The sequence below is a fragment of the Toxorhynchites rutilus genome, chromosome 3, assembly GCF_029784135.1.
Source record: "Toxorhynchites rutilus septentrionalis strain SRP chromosome 3, ASM2978413v1, whole genome shotgun sequence".
NCBI lineage: Eukaryota > Metazoa > Arthropoda > Insecta > Diptera > Culicidae > Toxorhynchites > Toxorhynchites rutilus.
The window spans coordinates 265,495,928-265,517,170 of NC_073746.1; the positions used below are offsets into that span (position 1 = coordinate 265,495,928).

The 21,243-nt window shown below is 39.2% G+C and overlaps 1 protein-coding gene across 2 annotated transcripts in view; it reads right to left on the reverse strand.

Moving 5' to 3' along the window:
- Nucleotides 1–21,243, reverse strand: part of LOC129777547 (bumetanide-sensitive sodium-(potassium)-chloride cotransporter-like) — a 29,270-nt gene that overhangs the window by 2,799 nt on the left and 5,228 nt on the right. Inside the window, exons 1-3 of one of the 2 annotated variants that reach the window (XM_055783871.1) lie at nucleotides 5,536–5,783; nucleotides 5,293–5,401; nucleotides 23–404 (exon numbers count right to left, since the gene is read on the reverse strand). In XM_055783871.1, coding sequence (XP_055639846.1) covers nucleotides 23–404; nucleotides 5,293–5,401; nucleotides 5,536–5,717 — 673 coding nt within the window. In that variant the 5' untranslated portion in view covers nucleotides 5,718–5,783. Of the gene's footprint in view, nucleotides 1–22; nucleotides 405–5,292; nucleotides 5,402–5,535; nucleotides 5,784–21,243 lie in introns of those variants that run through there. The other variant, XM_055783870.1, reaches the window with a different exon arrangement.

Genomic DNA, 21,243 nt, shown 5'->3' on the forward strand with positions numbered 1-21,243 from the left:
GCGATGAGGTAGGTAAGCTTACTCAACAAATCGTTCAGTGAACTGCAGAAGCCAATAGTGTTCATAGATGCGTTGACTGCATTCGCAAAAGCAAATATCACACCAACTGAGGCCCCAAATTCCGGTCCGAGCGATCTTGATATGATGTAATAGATACCACCACTTTTGACCTGCCCATTGGTGCATAGTGCCGAAAGCGACAAAGTGGTGATTACGCACACTACATACGACAACACCATTATCAGCAGCGTCTGAATGACACCCGCCTCGGCAACGACCCAACTTAGCCTCAGGAAGAGCATAACACCCCATATGTTCAACAGACATGGCGTGAGCACTCCTTGTATCCACCCGAGGCGAATGGCATGACCGCTAGAGACAGGTTGTTCTTCGATTTCTGGTTCCTGTTGATAATAGATGAGCAGATGAACAAAATTTTGAAGCCTTGCCAAGTCAGAATCGATATGTTTTCAATCATATATATGTCTGATTTAGAACAAAATGTTTTTGCGAGAAAATATATGTCTGATTTAGAACAAAATGTTTTTGCGAGAAAATGTACTGTATTTTTTTGTAGTTTGAAGATACAATATGGTATTTTTAATCCTCTCGAATTAAAATTTGGATTTGATACGTACTTTTTTCAGTATATGGTCGGTGTTCAGTCAGAAGCGATTAAGTCGCAAAATTAAAAATTGTAAGGGGTTGTATCTAGGACACGACCGCATATTTTCGACGTAGAACCACGCAATTATATTATGCAATCCACTTGTTTACCACTTCGAATAATATTTTAGAATGCATCGAAATTTTTGTTATAGGTTATGTTTAAATTTGATAAACATCTTTTTGAGTTTGATATGATGTCTAGGACTACCAAAATAAGTGAACGAAAAAATTGTCAAACGATCATTGTATTTTACATTTCCCTCTGAAATTATTGCACATCTCATGTTTACGTAGCTCTCGACCGTGAAAGTTCATTCATCTCTGATATCTGAAATGACGATTTTCCCAGGCTTCTCAGTACGTACGTAAGTACGTTTTAGGGAAACATATCCCGGTCTACACAACGACAAGCGAGTACAAAAGTACTCAACACCAAAAAACACCCCCGACTTGCATGTTTTGATAAAGCGGATTCCCCCAGGCACATTGATTCTGAAGTCCGTGTTAGGGAAACACAGCTCGGTGGGAGTAGTGATCCCCGATAATCATTCGATTAATCGATTAATCGAATACTTCCTACAGAAATCGATTATTAATCGAACGAATACTGCACAACCAATAATCGAAGCGAACGAATAATTTACGTCGATTAATCGATCCAAACCCAGAGCAAAAAAAACCGTACCGCTGCAGTTTTATCCTTAAAATCAATCATAATCTTTGACGCTCTCCTAAACTCCTAAGAGAAGCTCAATGCCGTCGATGCGAGATGAGCTTCGTTTACGAGTTTAGGGGAGCGTAAAAGATAATAATTGATTTTCAGGCTCAATGAACACTTTTTTGATTCCAGATGGCTTTCTAACGAATGAGAAATATTAGTCTAACTAATTATTTTTCTCAGTGTGACGATTAATCGATTAATCGATTATTTGGATCGATTAATCGTATCGAATAAGAAACTGCTTAAAAGTATTCGATTAGTGGATGAACGATTAATTTAAAAAATCGGGGATCACTAGGTGGGAGCAAAAATACCCCCGATTTGCATGTATATTTGCAAAGCGGATTTCCACAGGTACATCGATTTTAAAGTCTGTGTTGGGGAAAACGTAAATCGGGACAATAAAAACTTGGCAGTTAGGGCGTTTAGATAAAGCTTGACATTTTACAGTTATTCAATTGTTCATCCCATGAAAAATAACATTGTATTAATTGTAATAGACGCGTAAAAATATTTCCTATCAATTGATGCAAACATCTTTCCGCATTATAAGCATTCGAAATACTGGTAGGGTTAGCACACAAATCGGCAGAACAAATGTTCTTCCAGTTTTCATGAATTTAAACCGTTTAGAGATTAGCGAATTGTAATGTATAGCATATCAAACAAATCTTAAAGAATTTCCGATTCAATTGGTATGCAAATCAAGAGAATTCGTTCACAGTGAAAATAGTTATTAACTTTATTTCATAAAAACGTGACCTGTTTTCTAATTTGGCACCCTTCCTGAAAGACGTAGTTCTACGTCAAAATTTCGAGTTATTGATTGTATTAGGTGAAACATTTTGTAAGCTACATGCTACATTTACCAGATTTGGAAAATCAGACGTGCATCAGGAATAACGGATCGAAATTGTTTGGAGTGATCAACGGTAACCCCTTATAGCACTAAACTTCAACCTCGATTTTCTCGAAATCATAATTATGTTGCTTAGTCCAGTCTGACTGAACACCGACCGTATGACCATACCCCATTATCTGATCTGATGGAGCGCGTTAATCACAAGTGTTGAGCATTTTACTCAAACTTATCCTAAAAATCAATGTAAGCTGAGATAAAAACATATACTGAACTCCTGAAAAAAATTTGTTTTATTTCGATAACTATAGCCGATTCACCAATCAATCGAAAGGGTCGCGATAATTATCGACTTACTCTGAAAAAATTAAAAAAAACACTTCTATGCATAAGGTTCAATCTCAACTATGACAGTTTCTATGTTTCTTGTTTCTATGACTTCTCTTGTTTTGGGATCTATTTGAGTTAAAGTGGCTCTTATAAAAAAACCGCTATTTCAAACGTATCAATTGCTTCCATTTGAAAGATGAGAAAATTTGGTACTAAATAAGGTCGTAACACATTTAAACTAGTGGAATTATATATCACTTTCTAATTAAAAGCTCATAAAGAAGTGTTTAAAATGATAATGCAGCGAAATTTAAAAAGATAGGAAATGAATGTCATAGAATAAATTGCATAGTGTTCGAACAGTTTTAATTTGGTTGATAGAAACAATCAAGTTTATAAAGCATTTTTGGGGAAAAACTGATGAAGAAAAGACTAACTTTCAATTTTTAGTTACTTATAAAGTGTTACTTAATTCCTCTAATTGAAATGTGTTACAACCTTTTTTAGTATAAAATTTTCTCATCTTTCAAATGAAAGCAACAGAAACGTTTCAAGTAGCGTTCCCTTTAAATTAGGGCCAGTTTAACACAAATCGTTAAGCGAATCGTTAATCGTTTAAGCACTTTTTGATGAGTCAATCAGAAACTCATCGAGAAGTGGTTAAAAAGTATTGTAGCAAAATTTAAAAAGATAGGAGTTGGGTTTGGTTCAAGGAACGAATTTTAGAGAGTCTAGACTCTAGAGAGTTTTTATATAGTTGATAGAAACATTCAGGTTTGTCGTGCATTTTTTTTGGAGAAAATTAATAAAAACGCATACAACAACAAAACAATATTTCAGTACTTTACTTCTAAGAACTCACTTATTTCCTTTAATTTAAATATTTACAGCTGCATACAGTACCAAATTTTCTCATCTCTCAAAAGAAAGCATCAGAATTGTTTTAAGTAGCGTTCTTTTTGAATTAGAGCCTGAAAATTGTTAACTCTCGTTAAGCTGAGTGATCCGGATTAGGATGAAATCTCTTGATTTCATCTAACCGGTCACTCCAAAGATGGCGTGCTCTGGACAAGGCTTCGCTTTCGGAAGAAGTATACTCGTCGAGAGATTGTTGGAAACTGATCTATATTTCTATTGGTTTTACAAATTTATATACGTTTTCTGACTGCTCTTCCCATTGTTGCTGACCATACCCCTGACCTCTAATCCACGTCCACGAACTGCTGACTCAAATGCTTTGGGTTTGAGTGTGTTCTCGCTTCTCGGTTGGAACGATTTTGCGTGGCTCTGGAAAGGGTTACTTTAATCTCATCCAGAGCCAGTAACCCATTGCACTAAGAATTAGCCATGTGAAAATATAGCCGGCTATCCAAAGAAACCCGAAGTCTGGGTGTCACATAAATTAACGCAAAGGAATTTGATTAACCGAAATGGATCAAATACAGGAATATCTTTCGCAAAAGTTTATGGGGTAAAGCGGGCGAAAAACTTCAAAGCTTGGATTGACGATAAATAAAATTGTGCTGATGAGATTGAAGGCTGTGCATTATTAAAACTCACCACCTAACCTCACGATTGATTCAGAGCTCTATTGATCACAACTGTACATATCACACGAAAATGACCTGAATTATTCAACAAAATAAGTGTTTCTTCTATCATGACAACCCGAGACCTCAAATGAGTTGAAAATCACTATAATACAGATAAAACAAAAATATGACAGTGCTCCCGTGGCCGAGTGGTTAGCGTCATAACTAACATGCCGGGTGTTCGGGTTCGATTCCCGTTCTGGTCGGGGGAATTTTTCGTCAAAGAAATTTCCTCCGACTTGCACTGTGATCACGCGTATTCTAGAGCTTGCCACTCAGAATGCATTCAAGGCGTGTTATTTGGCATAGAAATCTCCGCTAAGTTCTAATAAAAATGACGCAAGTAATACTACGTTGAGACGGCGAAGTTCCTCTAGGAACGTTAGTGCCATTGAAGAAGAAGAAAAAAAAAACCCGAGACCACACACATCTTTGGGATCATACCATAAATTGAGGGAGTTTGGTTGGGAAGTTTTGACGTATACATATAATAGCCTGGACCTTGCATCGTCTGACTATAATTAATTTCTATCTCTAAAGAAGTCTCTTGCTGGTAAAACATTGGCCGATATAAGAACTGTAAAAAATAACCTGAAAAAAGTTTTTCGGATAGAATCATGGAAATATCCGAAAGATGACGGAAGGTTTCAGAATATATATACTTGATTGAAATAGATAAACTTAATTCAAAAATTTAACAAAACACACCGGATACTATTTAAATGATCCAATACTTGGTTTTTTGGCGTCCAATTCTCCCATTAAACCAAAAACAAACGATAGTAGGTAATGTTGGACTATTCTTCTGAAATATAGCTCTTATATAATTAAAACAAATCGCGCGTTCCGAAAGCGTCTAGAGGCCGTAATTGCGACAAATAACATTTTAATCTATAATTTACTTATAACAGGCTGATTCAACAGAGAAAAATATGCAAAAAAATTTATATTCAACTAAATTCAATTTTCACAGTGCTCAAGTGTGTATCAAAATAACGGTATAATGAAATTATATACAGCTTGTGATTTTATTACTTTTTGGTAATTTTCTGTACAAATAGTCATAGCTATTCTGATATTACTGGTGGTTTGTAATTCGTAAATTGAATTACTGTTTTTACCTGTTTCCCATATTCGTCGCCACTATCGTCTCCATACAATTCTCCGAGAGATGGACGCTTGTTCCACCGTGTTGACGTTCGATAATGGTCTAATCTTGGCAATGGCTCACTAAAATTAAAAGGTCCATTTGAAACACACTGGTTGTTGCACTTTAAGAACATTGTGGTAATCCACATTGATACAATATCATTCATTTCACGAATACACTGTCCGGTAGCTTCCTAGAGCTTCACTGCATTTACCTAGTAATTCCGGTGCCTCGAATAGTATGAACCGGCGCAGCACCGTTTCTAAGGTTGTTCAGCTCCGCCACATTTAAACAAAGTTCATCACTTGGCCTCCAAGACTCGGTTGGTTTTCTATTGTCTTGTCCATGACCATCGCTGGGTACTGGCGTCTGGACGGAAAACTTATACTGGACCATTTTGTGGTGACACTTGCAAGTCAATTGCGGTCAACGCTGAAGGATAAACCACTGCCACTGATAGATGATAGCCTAAATCGCACGCTATAATGATACGTTATATCAGCCGCTGTTTGCAAATCAATTCACTCCGAAAATTATGTTACACTTGTTCCTGTCTACATCACTCTGAGGTTCTTTTCAAATTTCTTCTGATAGAGAGGAAGCAAAACATGATCGCTTCAATGATCGGATCTGAACTAACAGTAGACTTCACGGTCAAAGAAATCCCGCTTTTATATCATGATGAATCAGTTTGCGCTCTATCACGCCTACGGTATGGATGACGGAGGCGGCATGTTAAAAACACTATCTTCTTTCGAAGGATTTTTGTGCAAAACGGTCTGTTATAAGCAGTTTGCGGCGGTTGCGGTAGTCTTATAGTGTAACTGAACTGTATTCACATAAAAATTTAAACGATAGAACATGAAGCTCGACGACGAGGTTTTTTGGTTGTGTCTGCATTTAAGGCTGTTTGGCTGTGATGATTATGCGAGACCATGGAAATCAGTGCGAAATAGTCCACGTCGAATTATAGCGGGACTTGTGGTTGTGTGATTCCGAATTCCGATTATAAAGAGATATATATATTTGATAAAAGTCCATTTATTTTAACCCTTTTTATTCGTCGTAACCAGTTTTACCTAAATATTTTTATCGTTTGGTCCATAATATTTGAAGTCATCAGTTAAGGCGAGTTTCCTACAGTTACTACAAACTATCGGTATGATTAGTTGATTTAAATATGTTTCAATCGATGAAGGGAGATCCTACTCTGGAAAGTCTATAAATAAAGTATTCTCCTGATTTTATTCGGATGTTGGAATTAAAGTTGGGGGTTGGGACATTTCGGTATTTGTGGTTTGGTTTAATTAGTAAGCGTGTAGCCCCCTATAATAATGATGATTTGTAGTAAAGTAAGTGTATCTTCTCTCAGATAATCATCCCTAAAGATAGTTCTATGTTTTTCAATCTTGAGTTAAATAAATGATTGATGTTCTTTGCTTATTTTAATCCATAGTAGTTACTCTTACTCCAATACCAATATTGAAATTATTTCAATATATCCACAACAATCTCATCATTGTAATGGAAAATCGTTATCTGAGAAAAATTGTTCAAGATTCCTTGCAGAAAACTTGATATCCTATTAACCCCTTTCCGTATTATTTAATACGTCACACATCAAGTGATTTCACTACTCTGCTGAGCATTCTAGCGCCCTATTTTATGCAAGTACACCACGAATGAGACTCGATGTTGTACGGGAAAGAGTTGAAAGATTTTCATTCTAAAAGAAAAATTCAATCATTGTTCTTTTTTTCAATGTAAAAAAGTGTTTCTCCCTAAAAGATGGTAGGTTTTTCTCAGAATCAAGTGGACTGATCTGGCTTTTTTTTTCAGCATATAAAAATGGATTTCCTCTAAATTGTTACCTAACTTAAAAAATCATAAAAAATAGAAAAATTGAGATATAAGGCAAAACAATTATTAATGCATTTATTAATACATTTCTGGTTTGTGGGACATTCATTTATTTTTTTTTCTCTAGTGTACACCATGCATTTATATTCGATTATTCAAAAATCGTTTGTCGGTAGAGTTCAAAAGATTAGTTCTATTTTACATTAACCACTAACAAATGTGTTTTTGTTTGTAATTTGGTGAATATTTAGAATATGTTCTGGGGAACATTCCAATCAACAAGTATAATATACTTTCTATGTGTGTACTGGAGTTTAACGAACTCATTTTAGTATTTAACAAGTCGACGTCGAAGTAAAGTTGAAGCTAAAGCACACAGAATTATTTTTCAGATCAACAGTGATTGTAGGTAACAACACAGTTTGGTTGAAATTTTCGCTACAAAAATATTTTGGAAGGTCAAAAAAAAAACTAAAGGCCTCCAGAAAAAATGGTTAGCACTTTGAGTGCCACGGTTTTATAGCGACTCTATGGAAATTTTCAAACGTTTTAGGGCCATCATTTTTTATTGTAGTGGAAGGTATTTTTATTCGAAAAGAAATGTTTATAAGTGGCGCAAAGCGGCTAAGGTTTGAGTTTTTTGAAAATCAAAAGATGACCCAAGGGGGGAAAGCGGGGTTTTTCGAAAAAAAAATCGATGTCAAATGTCTTGAAATTGCATGAAACGACACTCTGGGACTTTTTCGGAATACGAGACAAAACGTATGGTTTTGGGTGCCAATAAAAATAGTTATCTCGAATTTTCATTCGGAACTGCTAAATGATGATTTCTGCGATAATATACCCTATGCAAAATATTAGCCATTCGGACTTTATTTACGTAATATTTGTGTTTTTTTTAAACCGCAGAATCACCGGAAATCGAGGTTTTCAGAATTTCAGAGCGAAACAAGAGACACATTAATAAGCTTTTCGCATACTTTGCCACATACACGGCCCAGGCCGAAAAGGATATAAATTCACATTCATGCTCTCATTTTTACTTTTAGAAAACACTTTCCAGCTTCATTTTATAATGAGGTGTAATATCATCACGCATTTATCTAACAGCACCGTTAGCTATGTGGATAGTCTGGTCGTGGTCAAACAGCCTTGCATTCCAGTCGGCCTTGGTTCGATCCCCGTTGACATCGTTTGGACTTTTTTGTATACAATGTCTGCATTTTAAAGATTTTGAAAAAGATGCTTTTATTTGTTTATTTGACCCTTCGGCACACGAAAAAGCTTTTTTTTGCCCAAGATGAAACGTTTTCTGCCAACGCTAGTTTGAGTGTACTGTCGTAAAAAATCCATTTTCCGTCCCCACTCAAAATGCAAAACCTCTTCTATGCTTTTCATGATCTGGGTCGCATGGAAACACCAGGTTGCGTTGTTGTTGCCGAAGACATGCTTGCCAAGGCTGAATTCGACCTCATCTCCATTGAACATATCTTTACTGAAGACGGGATGTAATTTCATTAAAACAACATGCTCAACATGCCATTGTGAATTTTAATTTCTGAAGTGTGGCTGGTTCCTCTTTACAGACCTTGCTTTCCAAATAACACGAAAAAAGTCTAGAGATGTCAAATCGCAAGAATGAATTGGCTTAGTCAAACATCCTTCGTGAGAAATCAAATGATTACTAAACTCAAACATGGTGTAATGGTGGGGAAGAGATGAGAGAGATGTCCAAATGCGACAATTTTTATCTATTGACCATTCCTTTTTACTTGATAGGATTGTCAATTTAATAAAACTATTTTGTATCATTTTTATACGAATTTGGTCTGTAATAAGTTAACCGTTTTAATCGAATAAAGAAAATAATAAACTAACCGCTTTCAGTAATCAGAATTATACTTCAGAACAGTGCAACATTTATCTTCAAATGGCATGACCGTTCCTAGACGAACTACGTCATCTTAACCTATATTATTTCAGTGCATACAGATTAGAATGCGTAGAATTAGGTCGTGGAACCACTTTTCATATTAATTTCTTAAGATGTAAATTTAAAAAAAAAATGTTTTGTTTTCTTTACGACCTATTGGGCTATAAGTTTTCAGCCACATTACATACCGTTTCGATAGGAAATTTAAATCATTAACACGTTAAGCCCCAATTTTTTCTTGCTGCGCTTTCCATTCAGCCCGCATCGAGCGTTTGCACAATATCAGTGTCGGTCCCAGTTCCCAAAGATACTTATTGTATAAATAGAAAATATTCAGAAATTCGACTAGAAAGTAGTCACATTTTGAAAAACATCCGAAAACAAACCGTATATATTTTTATTTTATTATTTATAACTGTCAGTCCCAGTCAGTCAGCACTTTCCTACCAAAAAGCTCAACGTCGGCCCCTAGGGACCGACGCTGGGCTCAACGTGTTAATAATAAATATATGATTACATAACACCGATTTGATAATGATGATTTATTCATCAATAACTATGGGATAGACAGACAACACTGTATATCTGCAGCATCATTAGTTAGCAAAATGCAATGTTAGTATATACAATGTCTGGGTTTTTACATTATCTTCACATACATAAAGTGTAATGCGTCCTGAACATGGTCATGTAATGTGATATGGACAAGTTAGAAAATGTTACAAACAAATAAGGAGTGTAATTGACCTATTGATTCAACCGAAATAATATGACACATATAAGTAGCATGTGCGTCGGGGAAAACACGTTATTCACCAAACGCAAACTGCTATCCATCTCGCTGAATGTCTTTAATGATTCTTCGGTGCGATGTTTTTACATGTCTAAAACAAACTAGAAACTATTCTGTTTGATCCGGTTATTGCCAGCCTGGGACGTTGGTTTCTTTTCATTGTCGTTCGCTCTCCAATGAAAGATCAAGGAATCCCCAAAAACTAACAATTTTACATGCTTTTTTGTACAACATGAATTAACGAAATCTATCACAGGATGCCTTGCATAAGACTCGGGAACTGAATTCGTCAATTCCTTATTTTGTTATTGTTAAGTCGCGTATAAATTGGTTGGTTTACTTTTTTTGCAATGGAATTCGTTTGTCGAAAACATTCGCCAGATTTTGATAAATCTACTCTCATCACTGCATTGAGAATTCCCGATAAACATTCCATTCCGACTGTTTGTTTTGGCTTTCGCGTCATTTCAATTAAGAGCATATGGTAAAAACATCGATCCCAATGAATGAATACCTAATAAAGCCATAAGTTTTGTTAGTCGTTTGATAATTCATAACTCAAGAGAAAGGGTAGATCAATGTTCAATGTTTATTGAAGGTATAAAGAAATCTAAATTATTCGAAATGGCCCCTCTCTTCTTAACGCAGAATCGTAAACGCTTGGGCCAATCGTCAATCACTGCACGGATTGTTGCAAGTGGAAGTTCGCGGGCTACCTTCCCGATAGAATACTTCAACGGTTTGAAATTTCGTTGAGAATGCTTCTCCAACTTGGCTCAAAGTGAATAATCCAGAGGATTGAGATCTGGGCTACCGAATAGCCTATCGTTCGTAGAGATAAAGTTTAGACGGGATGCTATTAACCACGTTTATTGAACCGTTTTAGGAGTTTTTTGCATCATTCCAATCGTATTTTTTTTTAATCTGAGTGTGAATAAAAGATTCACATATCGTTTGTACGCACTACGCTCTAAATATTGTTGTGATTGCAACTACTGTGCCACCTATTTCTCGATACACCTTGGCTCTTCGTGCTGTCATGTTGGTATTGTTGGTTGAACGGGTGGCAGCCCTGTGTGAAGAGGAAGCAAAACGGTGGACGACACAATTTTTCATTCGTGTTTAATTATTCAAAGTGTGAACATCGTTCGAATAAAGATTATTTGTTTGTCGTGATTAGTTTAAACTTGTCCTTTCAATTCCGCTGGAAATAACAGTCCAATAGGTTATGGGCCCAGTTGATTGTGGAAAGGTTCAAGTTTTGCAGTTCTTCGTCGCGAAAAAGTGTTTATCGAGAGATTGCGTGTCAAGAGTGAACGTGTCCGTGCGGGTCGAAAACAAGATGGAGGAAACACACGTTTCAATTGAGAAGCTGAGTGACCAGAACTACACCATTTGGAAGTTTAAGATGCAGCTTCTGTTATCACGTGAGAAAGTGCTCAAAGTTGTGTCCGATCCAAAACCCGAGAACGCTGATGCTACGTGGTTTGCGAACGACGAGAAGGCGAGGGCGCTGATTGGTCTGGCACTGGACGATAGCCAGTTAATTCACGTGATGCAGACACATACGTCGAAGGAGATGTGGGATGCCCTCAAAGGTTACCATGAGCGGTCATCTCTTTCGAGCAAAATCCACATCATGCGCCAGATGTTTGCTACCCGGTTGCCGGAGGCTGGTGACATTGGAGAACACCTGAAACAGCTTACGTCATTGCGGCTTCGTTTGATTGCACTTGGTGAAGAGATGAAGGATCCATCGTTTGTGGCCTTGATGCTATCCAGCTTGCCTAAATCGTATGACGGTTTGATAGTGGCACTGGAGAGTAGGCCTGATGTGGACCTTACGGTTGACTTCGTTAAAGGGAAACTTTTGGATGAAGGTCGACGTCGAGCACAAGATAGTGTGAAATCGGAGAAAGCATTGGTGTCCAGTGGTGCTAGTGACAATCGATTTAAAAGTGACAAGAAAAATGGCAAGAAAGAAAAAGTTTGTCATTACTGTGGGCGGGACTGGAGAAAATTGATAGCGGACAGGAAAGAAAGGCCTGGTGAAAAGGCGAACGTGGCCGTAGAGGCTGAAGAAACAGTGGATCTGTGTTTGTTTGTTGGGAAAGCTGAAGACGCTGGGTTGTGGTATTTCGCCTCAGGTGCTACTTCCCACATGACAAACGACGCGTCTCTCCTGAAGAACCTGGACAAATCGAAACAGACAGGAATCTCGCTGGCTGACGGTCAGTGCATTAAGTCACTTGGCGTAGGTAGCAGCAAACTTGTGTCCGTGAACGGAAAGGGTGGCCGGATGAACGTTTCGCTGGACAACGTGTACCACGTACCATCGCTAGCAACAAACCTGCTTTCTGTAAGTAGAATTACCGATTTGGGGTTTCAGGTTTTGTTTGAGAAGAACGAGTGCAGAGTCCTGAAAGGCGTAAATGTGCTTCTGGTAGGCCAACGTAAGGGCGGCCTATATCATCTGACGCAGTTTCAAGAGCAAGCCAAGTTAGCAGATTTTAATCACAGAGCTTCGTGTATACATCTGTGGCATCGTCGTCTTGGGCACCGTGATACGGAGGCATTGTTAAAGATTGTTCGGAACGATTTGGGACACGGTTTGAAAGTAGATCGATGCGACGTGAAATCTGTTTGCGGTCCCTGTTGTGAAGGCAAGTTGAGCCGTGAATCGTTTCCGAAAGTGTCATCGTCGAGGGCTACCGCCGTTGGGGATTTGGTGCACACCGATTTGGGAGGTCCGATGGAGGTGTCCACAGTGCGTGGTAGTCGATTCTTCATGACTATGGTGGATGATTACAGTCGCTATACAGTCATCTACCTGCTTCAAAAGAAGTCGGAGGCTGAAGATAAGATTCGAGAATATTGTGCACTGATGCATACCCAGTTTGGACGTTATCGATCGGATGGCGGTGGAGAGTTTGGCAGTCAGTCTCTCCTACAATATTTGACGGATCGTGGAATCGTGCACCAACGAACTGCACCGTATTCCCCACAGCAAAATGGGGTAGCTGAGCGCAAAAATCGGTACCTTGTTGAGATGATGCGGTGTTTGTTGGCAGATTCGCAAATGGATAAGCTGTTCTGGGGGGAGGCGATTTCGACTGCGAACTGTCTGCAGAATCGCTTGCCTACATCTTCAGTGGAATCTACACCGTACGAGCTGTGGTATAGGAAGAAACCTTCGTACGGATATCTTCGTGTGTTTGGATCGGAAGCCTATGTGCATGTTCCAAAGGAGAAGCGTCGGAAGCTTGATAAAAAGGCTGATAAACTAGTGTTCGTTGGTTACACCGAGGGGCAGAAGGCCTATCGCTTCGTGAACCTGGAATCGAAAGGAATAACTATAAGCAGAGACGCAAAGTTTTTGGAACAACGTGATGATGATATTTCCGAGAAGGAGCCTTCGAAGACAGGAGGAGTAGTAGTGGTGTCACTTGAGCCTACTCCATATCCAGATGAAGCAAACGCAGATGTAAGCGATGCCGGTACTAATAATTCTAATGGAAGTGAACCCGATCTTGATGAGTCGAATTACGATAGTGCGACCGATGATGAGCCGTCGTTTCGAGGTTTTCCCATGAATGAAACAGCTCGTAGATCGTCACGTCCGAGCAAGGGAATTGCGCCTGTCCGATTGATTGAGGAGGCATACTAACGGGTACTATGCAAAGGGAAGTTGAACCCGGGAATCTGAAGGAAGCGTTAAGCTGTGAAGAAAATGCTAAATGGAGAGCAGCAATGTCGAGTGAGTTGAAATCTCACGCGGAAAATGGAACCTGGGAGTTGGTGGAATTACCTGCCGGACGGAAAGTAGTTGGTTGCCGCTGGGTCTTCAAATTGAAGCGGAACTCAGCTGGTCTTGTGATCAAACATAAGGCGCGTCTGGTGGCTCAAGGTTATTCGCAGAGATTTGGTGAAGATTATGACCAAGTTTTCGCTCCCGTTACAAGCCACACAACTCTTCGCGTGTTGCTTTCTGTGGCTGCCAAGAATAAAATGACACTCAAGCACTTCGACATAAAAACGGCCTACTTATATGGAGAGCTCGAGCAAGATTTGTTTATGCGGCAACCACCTGGATACGAGGTAAAAGGCAAGGAGCACTTGGTTTGTCGCTTGAAAAAGAGCATCTACGGGCTCAAACAGTCCGCGCGTTGCTGGAATCAAAAACTGCAAAGTGTTTTGGTGAATATTGGTTTCCAGCATAGTAGTGCTGATCCGTGTCTGTATCAGAAGTTGGAAGATGGTAAGAGAGTTTTCCTGTTGGTGTACGTGGACGATATAGCTGTTGCTTGTGAAGATGAGAACAAAATCAACGCAGTGTACCAATCGTTGAAGAAGCATTTTGAGGTCACTGATCTGGGACATTTGAGTTATTTTCTTGGTCTAGAAATTGAACGACAGAACGGTGACTACAGTGTGAGCCTCGAAGGCTATATTGATAAACTTATAGACAAGTTTGGTTTGAAGGACGCAAAAGTTGCTAAGACGCCAATGGACGAAGGTTTTTTGAAAGTGGAAGATAGAAGCGCTGTTTTCAATGACGAAACCAAATACAGAAGTCTCGTTGGTGGTCTTCTGTATGCCGCGGTGTGTGCGAGACCGGACATAGCTGTTAGTACAGCGATACTTGGCCGTAAAGTGAGTGCTCCGACAGAGGCTTGTTGGGTTGCGGCAAAGCGAGTGGTTCGCTATTTGAAAGCAACAAAGCATTGGAAATTAGTTTACAATGGAACTGGAGGTGGACTGATGGGCTTTGTTGACGCTGATTGGCAAAGGGACGCGATGACGAGGAAATCAACAACCGGATATGCGTTCTTCTATGCTGGTGCGGTTGTTTCATGGGCCAGTCGTAAACAGACGTGTGTTACTTTGTCTTCCATGGAGTCAGAGTATGTAGCTCTCAGCGAGGCTATGCAAGAGTTGATCTGGCTGCAAGGGTTAATGAAGGAGATGGGGGCACCCGTTGATGATCCCATAACGGTCATGGAAGACAACCAGAGCTGTATAAGTTTCGTGAACTCCGAAAGGATCAACCGTCGGTCTAAACACATTGAGACAAGAGAGCGTTTCGTTAAGCAGCTGTGTGAGCAGGGTCTCCTCAAGTTGGAGTACTGTCCAACTGAGCACATGGTAGCGGACGTGCTTACCAAGCCTTTGGGAACAACGAAGCAACGTAGGTTCTCAAGTATGTTGGGCCTGTCATCAAATGGTGGCACTAAACGTTGAGGAGGAGTGTTGTGATTGCAACTACTGTGCCACCTATTTCTCGATACACCTTGGCTCTTCGTGCTGTCATGTTGGTATTGTTGGTTGAACGGGTGGCAGCCCTGTGTGAAGAGGAAGCAAAACGACACCATTTTTCATTCGTGTTTAATGATTCAAAGTGTGAACATCGTTCGAATAAAGATTATTTGTTTGTCGTGATTAGTTTAAACTTGTCCTTTCAATTCCACTGGAAATAACAGTCCAATAAATATTCACGCAAAAAAATACTGCTGCACTTGGAAACGTTCATTTCGACGCTTTCGTTTGCGAAGGGTATTGCGCCTCACGCGTACCGACCGCGGCTGCCCTTTCCTGGTTTAACTTCAACTTTAGCTGTTTATTTGTACCGTTGTAGTACACGGAACAAGGATCATTCATTGATAGAAAGCGGTTTGGGCAGTTTGTTGATCTGTTTCGCCGTCTTCCCACCATTAGATATTGGGACAGTTACAACACGCTTCACGCACAGACCAAATTTCATCGCTACTAGAATACCGAAAAAAAATCTGATATCACCGCAAAACATGGTGAGAGGGGAAGACATCACACTAAAATTGGGCAATCTTGGATCGTTATTCAAAAGATCGATCTTTTCCTCTTCGATTTTCTATTTTTTAGATTGATTCTTTGTGTTCCAAAAAATCGCGAAAATCGATCTTTTCGATCTTTCAGATTTTTTTGATCATATAAAATTCGATGTAAATTTGTTTTCAAGTGAACATTGATTTTAACTTCACCAAAACTGACCAATTTCATGAATGTTGGATCCCTTCCAAGGTCAAGGCTTTCAATTGTCAAATAGGTGGTCGTAAAATTAGAAGAAGCAGTTTTGTAAGTTTGGTCACAAGGTCAGCATCACATTCACTAGGCTGACAGCGAAAATTGTTACGAAATTGGATGATGACATCGGGTCCAGCCCAAAACCTCTTTTCTAGAACTGGGACTACTACTAAGGTTTAAATAATTAAATAATTTCATAACGGTACAAGATGAATGTGCTGGAAAATGAAATTCTAATGGGCTTTCGAGTTTCATGCTGAGAATAAAACAAAATGCCTTTGATGTTTGAATAGAAATGCTTATTCCATGTTTAACACTCCTATATTCGCGCATTGGTCTGTCAGACCGAGAAATCAATAATTCGTTCATTTCTCAGAAAATATCAACACTACGACTTTGCGACTCTCTCTAGCTTCGTTATTCGTCGTTCGTCATCGTTTAGCGTATCGCATGTGTTAGTACAAAAGGGACGTGTACCACGTTTTTAACACTTTCGGTCTGACACACCGACGGGAGTATAGGTGTAACTTTTTTGGACAAGAACCTTTTTTCGTATTTTAGAATATTGTTCAATGAAATGTATAAATCAATGTTAGTGACGTGGAATATTTATTGAATATAATGCATAAGATCATTATCGGACTATTCTCATTTGATTTCAGCCCCTTTTGTAACTGGATTGAACGGATCCATATATTAACTATTCGTCGATACATTCGTCGTAAGATTCATACGTTCAAAAGCAAAATATTGGGTTGGGGAAAAAGAAATATCGTATATTGTCAATATATGGAAACACAATATCTTGTGTTGTACTTATCGCATCGGGTCATACTAAAGGGTGTGTCACATCAAATTGCATCACGGAAAAAACGTTGTAGAAATTCGCCCAGTAGACCGATCCTTTTGAAAATTTTAGACAGTAAAATAAAAACTATTAAACAACTTTTGGCATTTTCTTTTTATTCATACTTCGAGCCCAAGCCCGTATGCTCGCACCTTCCTCTTTACCCCGTCCATAAGGTTCTGTACAACGTCAGGTTGTAGTTTTTTTTTGAACAGAAATCCATTTTCTCTTGAAGTCCGCCTCCGATTTGACAACTTTTGGGTTCTTCCGGAGGGCCTGCTTCATAATCGCCCAATATTTCTCTATTGGGCGAAGCTCCGGCTCGTTGGGCGGGTTCATTTCCTTTGGCACGAAGGTGACCCCGTTGGCTTCGTACCACTCCAACACGTCCTTTGAATAGTGACACGAAGCGAGATCCGGCCAGAAGATGGTCGGGCCCTCGTGCTGCTTCAATAGTGGTAGTAAGCGCTTCTGTAGGCACTCCTTAAGGTAAACCTGCCCGTTTACCGTGCCGGTCATCACGAAGGGGCGCTCCGCTTTCCGCAAGAGCAGATTGCTTGCCACACCATGTACTTTTTGGCAATCTTGGATAGTTTCTGCTTGCGAATCTCCTCCGGAACGCTGAATTTGTCCTCTGCGGAGAAGAACAACAGGCCCGGCAGCTGACGAAAGTCCGCTTTGACGTAGGTTTCGTCGTCCATTACCAGGCAATGCGGCTTCGTCAGCATTTCGGTGTACAGCTTCCGGGCTCGCGTCTTCCCCACCATGTTTTGCCTTTCGTCGCGGTTAGGATCCTTCTGAACCTTGTATGTACGTAGGCCCTCCCGCTGCTTCGTCCGCTGGACGAATGAACTTGACAAATTCAGCTTATTGGCGACATCCCGGACCGAACTTCTCGGATCACGTCTAAACTGCTTAACTACGCGCTTGTGATCTTTTTCACTGACGGAGCATCCATTTTTGCCATTCTTCACCTTCCGGTCGATGGTTAGGTTCTCGAAGTATCGTTTTAGTACTCTGCTGACCGTGGATTGGACGATTCCCAGCATCTTACCGATGTCCCGATGTGACAACTCCGGATTCTCGAAATGAGTGCACAGGATTAATTCACGACGCTCTTTTTCGTTCGACGACATTTTTCCAAATTTACGAAAAATTGACAGTGAAGCATGACCAACGTAATCTATACACTCTTATCTGATTATAAGCGAAAGCTGAAGATATAATTCCTAAAAATTAACTTTCTACAGCGTTTTTTCCGTGATGCAATTTGATGTGACACACCCTTTATACGGCTATTTAAAGACGACAATCTGTGCTACAAGTGTCGTTTTGACAGTGTTGTGATTGTTCTTTTCATTCTCAAGATGGAGTCCACCAAGCAAGAAATTCGCCATATTTTACGTTTTTATTACCTGCGAGGTAAAACTGCAACGAAGGCAGCCGAAAAAAATCGTGTAGTTTATGGACCCGATACAGTAACGATTCGCACAGTACAGCGTTGGTTTGATCGATTTCGTTCTGGTGTAGTGGCTGTCGAAGATACACCCCGTACTGGTAGGCCAATCGTCGTGGAAACCGATAAAATCGTTGAAATCATCCAATGTGAGCACTCGATCGTTTTGCCAGGAACTGGGTATAGACCATAAAACCGTTTGAAACCATTTGCAGAAGATTGGATTCCAAAAAAAGCTGGATGTATGGGTGCCACACGAGTTGACGCAAAAAAATCGTTTAGACCGAATCAACGCCTGCGATGCACTGCTGAAACGGAACGAACTCGACCCATTTTTGAAGAAGATGATAACTGGTGATGAAAAGTGGATCACGTACGACAACCTAAAGCGAAAAAAGTCGTGGTCTAAATGCGGTGAGCCTGCTTTATAAGAGGGGGGGATAATGAAGTTGCCTTCTAAATGGTATTAAGTTTGTGAATAAAACGGCGCATATTTGACTTAAATTGGATAATTTTAAGTATGTTAAATAAAGCGTCAAATTTCGATCAGAAATACGACTTTTTGTTTCCCAACCCTATATAAATGTTTGACTTCCGTAAAGTTATTCGCTAAATATAATGGTCATACATATACACACTTGTGAAAGAATTGTGAACAGTAAACTATAAACTATTCGGTGGCTTATGGTAATTTTAACAGTTACAGTTTCGGGGATATTTTTTTATAATGGACAATATCGACAAGAAAACAAGAAAAAGACAAGGAAGCTCCTAGAAATCCTTTTATATCATCTTTTAAAGCCCCATCTAAAAAAGGCATTACTTCTTAGTTTACAAAGAATACAGAGACAAAGAATATTAGAAATATGCAAACTTTATATTCCAGAATAATTATCATCTGGTAATTATTTAGAAGGTAGTTATACATTCTTCTCTTTGATAAAAGACCCGAAAAATACGCATGAAATGAAACATGAAACAACTGCATGAAATGTAAAAAATATTTTTGTTTCGAGCATGCAGTTATGCTATGTTCTGATTCTTACTCCAATGAAACCACAATCGATTAATACGTTTTTGTGCTGTTTATACTTCCATGAGTTATATTCAGTTGCTTACTTTTAATTAATAACAGTGAAAAATTCGAATTTCGTTATTTGTGTTGGAGTATCAAACATTACTCTGTTTTGAGGATGTTGAATTATATGACTAATAAAACATAATAAAGATGAAGAAAACATATTTTTTGGAGTGTTTTCATTCAATCATACCCTCTTCTTCAAATAAATACCAATAAAGCCTGAAAAATACACAATGGCAACACTGCAGAGAAGTTCAATTTTCGATCTGTGACACCGTGCGCGAGTATACGTGTTATAATTTTGCAAGCGAGTACAGGAGGGTTAAACATAAGACGACACTTTTTCATTTAATCAGTAAGTCGATCCCTATGCCGTTCAGAAAATCGATTCGTCAAGATCGATATTTTTCTAAAGATCGCCCAATCCTACAATCTTGTAGGGGAAGACGACCATTATTGAAACAATCAAATATTGGACAGTTATAATAAATTATTCTAGTGTATTGCATTACCCTCAATTATGTATACCCATTTTAGCGTGTGTATAGATGAAACGTCATGATTAGCAATACAAATAAACTTTTCAGATGACGAAGAGCACCGATTTTATTATTTACTAGCTGACCTGGCAAACTTCGTCCCGCCCAAATTCGGTTCTGTTCATTTGCTTGATTAATTTTCGAGTAATGCAGAAATTTGAGTTTCATTTGTATGGCAGCCCCCCCTCAGAGAGAGGGGAGGAGTGTCTATTCACCATGAAAACGTTTCGTGTCCCCATTCGCATGATAAATTTGGCTCCATTCACTTGATTAGTTTTCGAATTATGCAGAAATTTGTCTTTCATTTGTGATGGCAGCTCCCCCTTAGAGAGGGGGAAGACTATCTAACCACCATAGAATCATTTATTGCACCCTAAAACATCCACATGCAAAATTTGGTTCAATTTGCTTGATTAATTCTCGAGTAATGCAGAAATTTGAGTTTCATTTGTATGTCAGCCCCTTCCTGAAAGAGAGGGGTGGCGAGTCTAACCACCATAGAAACATTTATTACACCCTAAAACCTCCATATGCCTAATTTGGTTTCATTTGCTTGATTAATTCTCGTGTAATGCAGAAATTTGTGTTTCATTCGTATGGCAGCCCCCTTCCCTTAGAGAGGGGGGTGGAGTATTCAACCACCATAGAAACATTTATTGCACCCTAAAACCTTCACATGACAAATTTGGTTTCATTTGCTTGATTAATTCTCGAGTAATGCAGAAATTTGTGTTTCATTTGTATGGCAACCCCCTCTTAGAGAGGGGGTGGAGAGTCTAATCATCATAGAAGCATTTACTGCACCCTAAAATCTGAATATGCCTAATTTGAATTCATTTGCTTGATTAATTCTCGAGTAATGCAGAAATTTGTGTTTCATTTGTATGGCAGCCCCACCTAAGAGAGGGGGAAGAGTATCTAACCACCATAGAATCATTTATTGCACCCTAAAACCTCCATATGCCAAATTTCGTTTCATTTGTTTAATTAATTCCCGAATAATGTAGAAATTTGTGTTTAATATGTGCTTGATTAATTCTCGAGTAATGCAGAAATTTGTGTTTCATTTGTATGGCAGACCCCCCCCCCCCCCCCCCGTTTAAAGAGGAGGGTGGAGAGTCTAACCACCATCGAGATATTTATTGCACCCTAAAACCTTCATATGCCTAATTTGGTTTCATTTGCGTGATTAATTCCCTAGTAATGGAGAAATTTGCGTTTCATTTGTATGGCAGCCCACCCTTAGAGAGGGGGGAGGGGTCTCAAACTATCACGAAAACCTTCGCCGGCCCCAAAAAACCCTACATACCAATTTTCATGTTGATCGGTTCAGTAGTTTCCGAGTCCATAAGA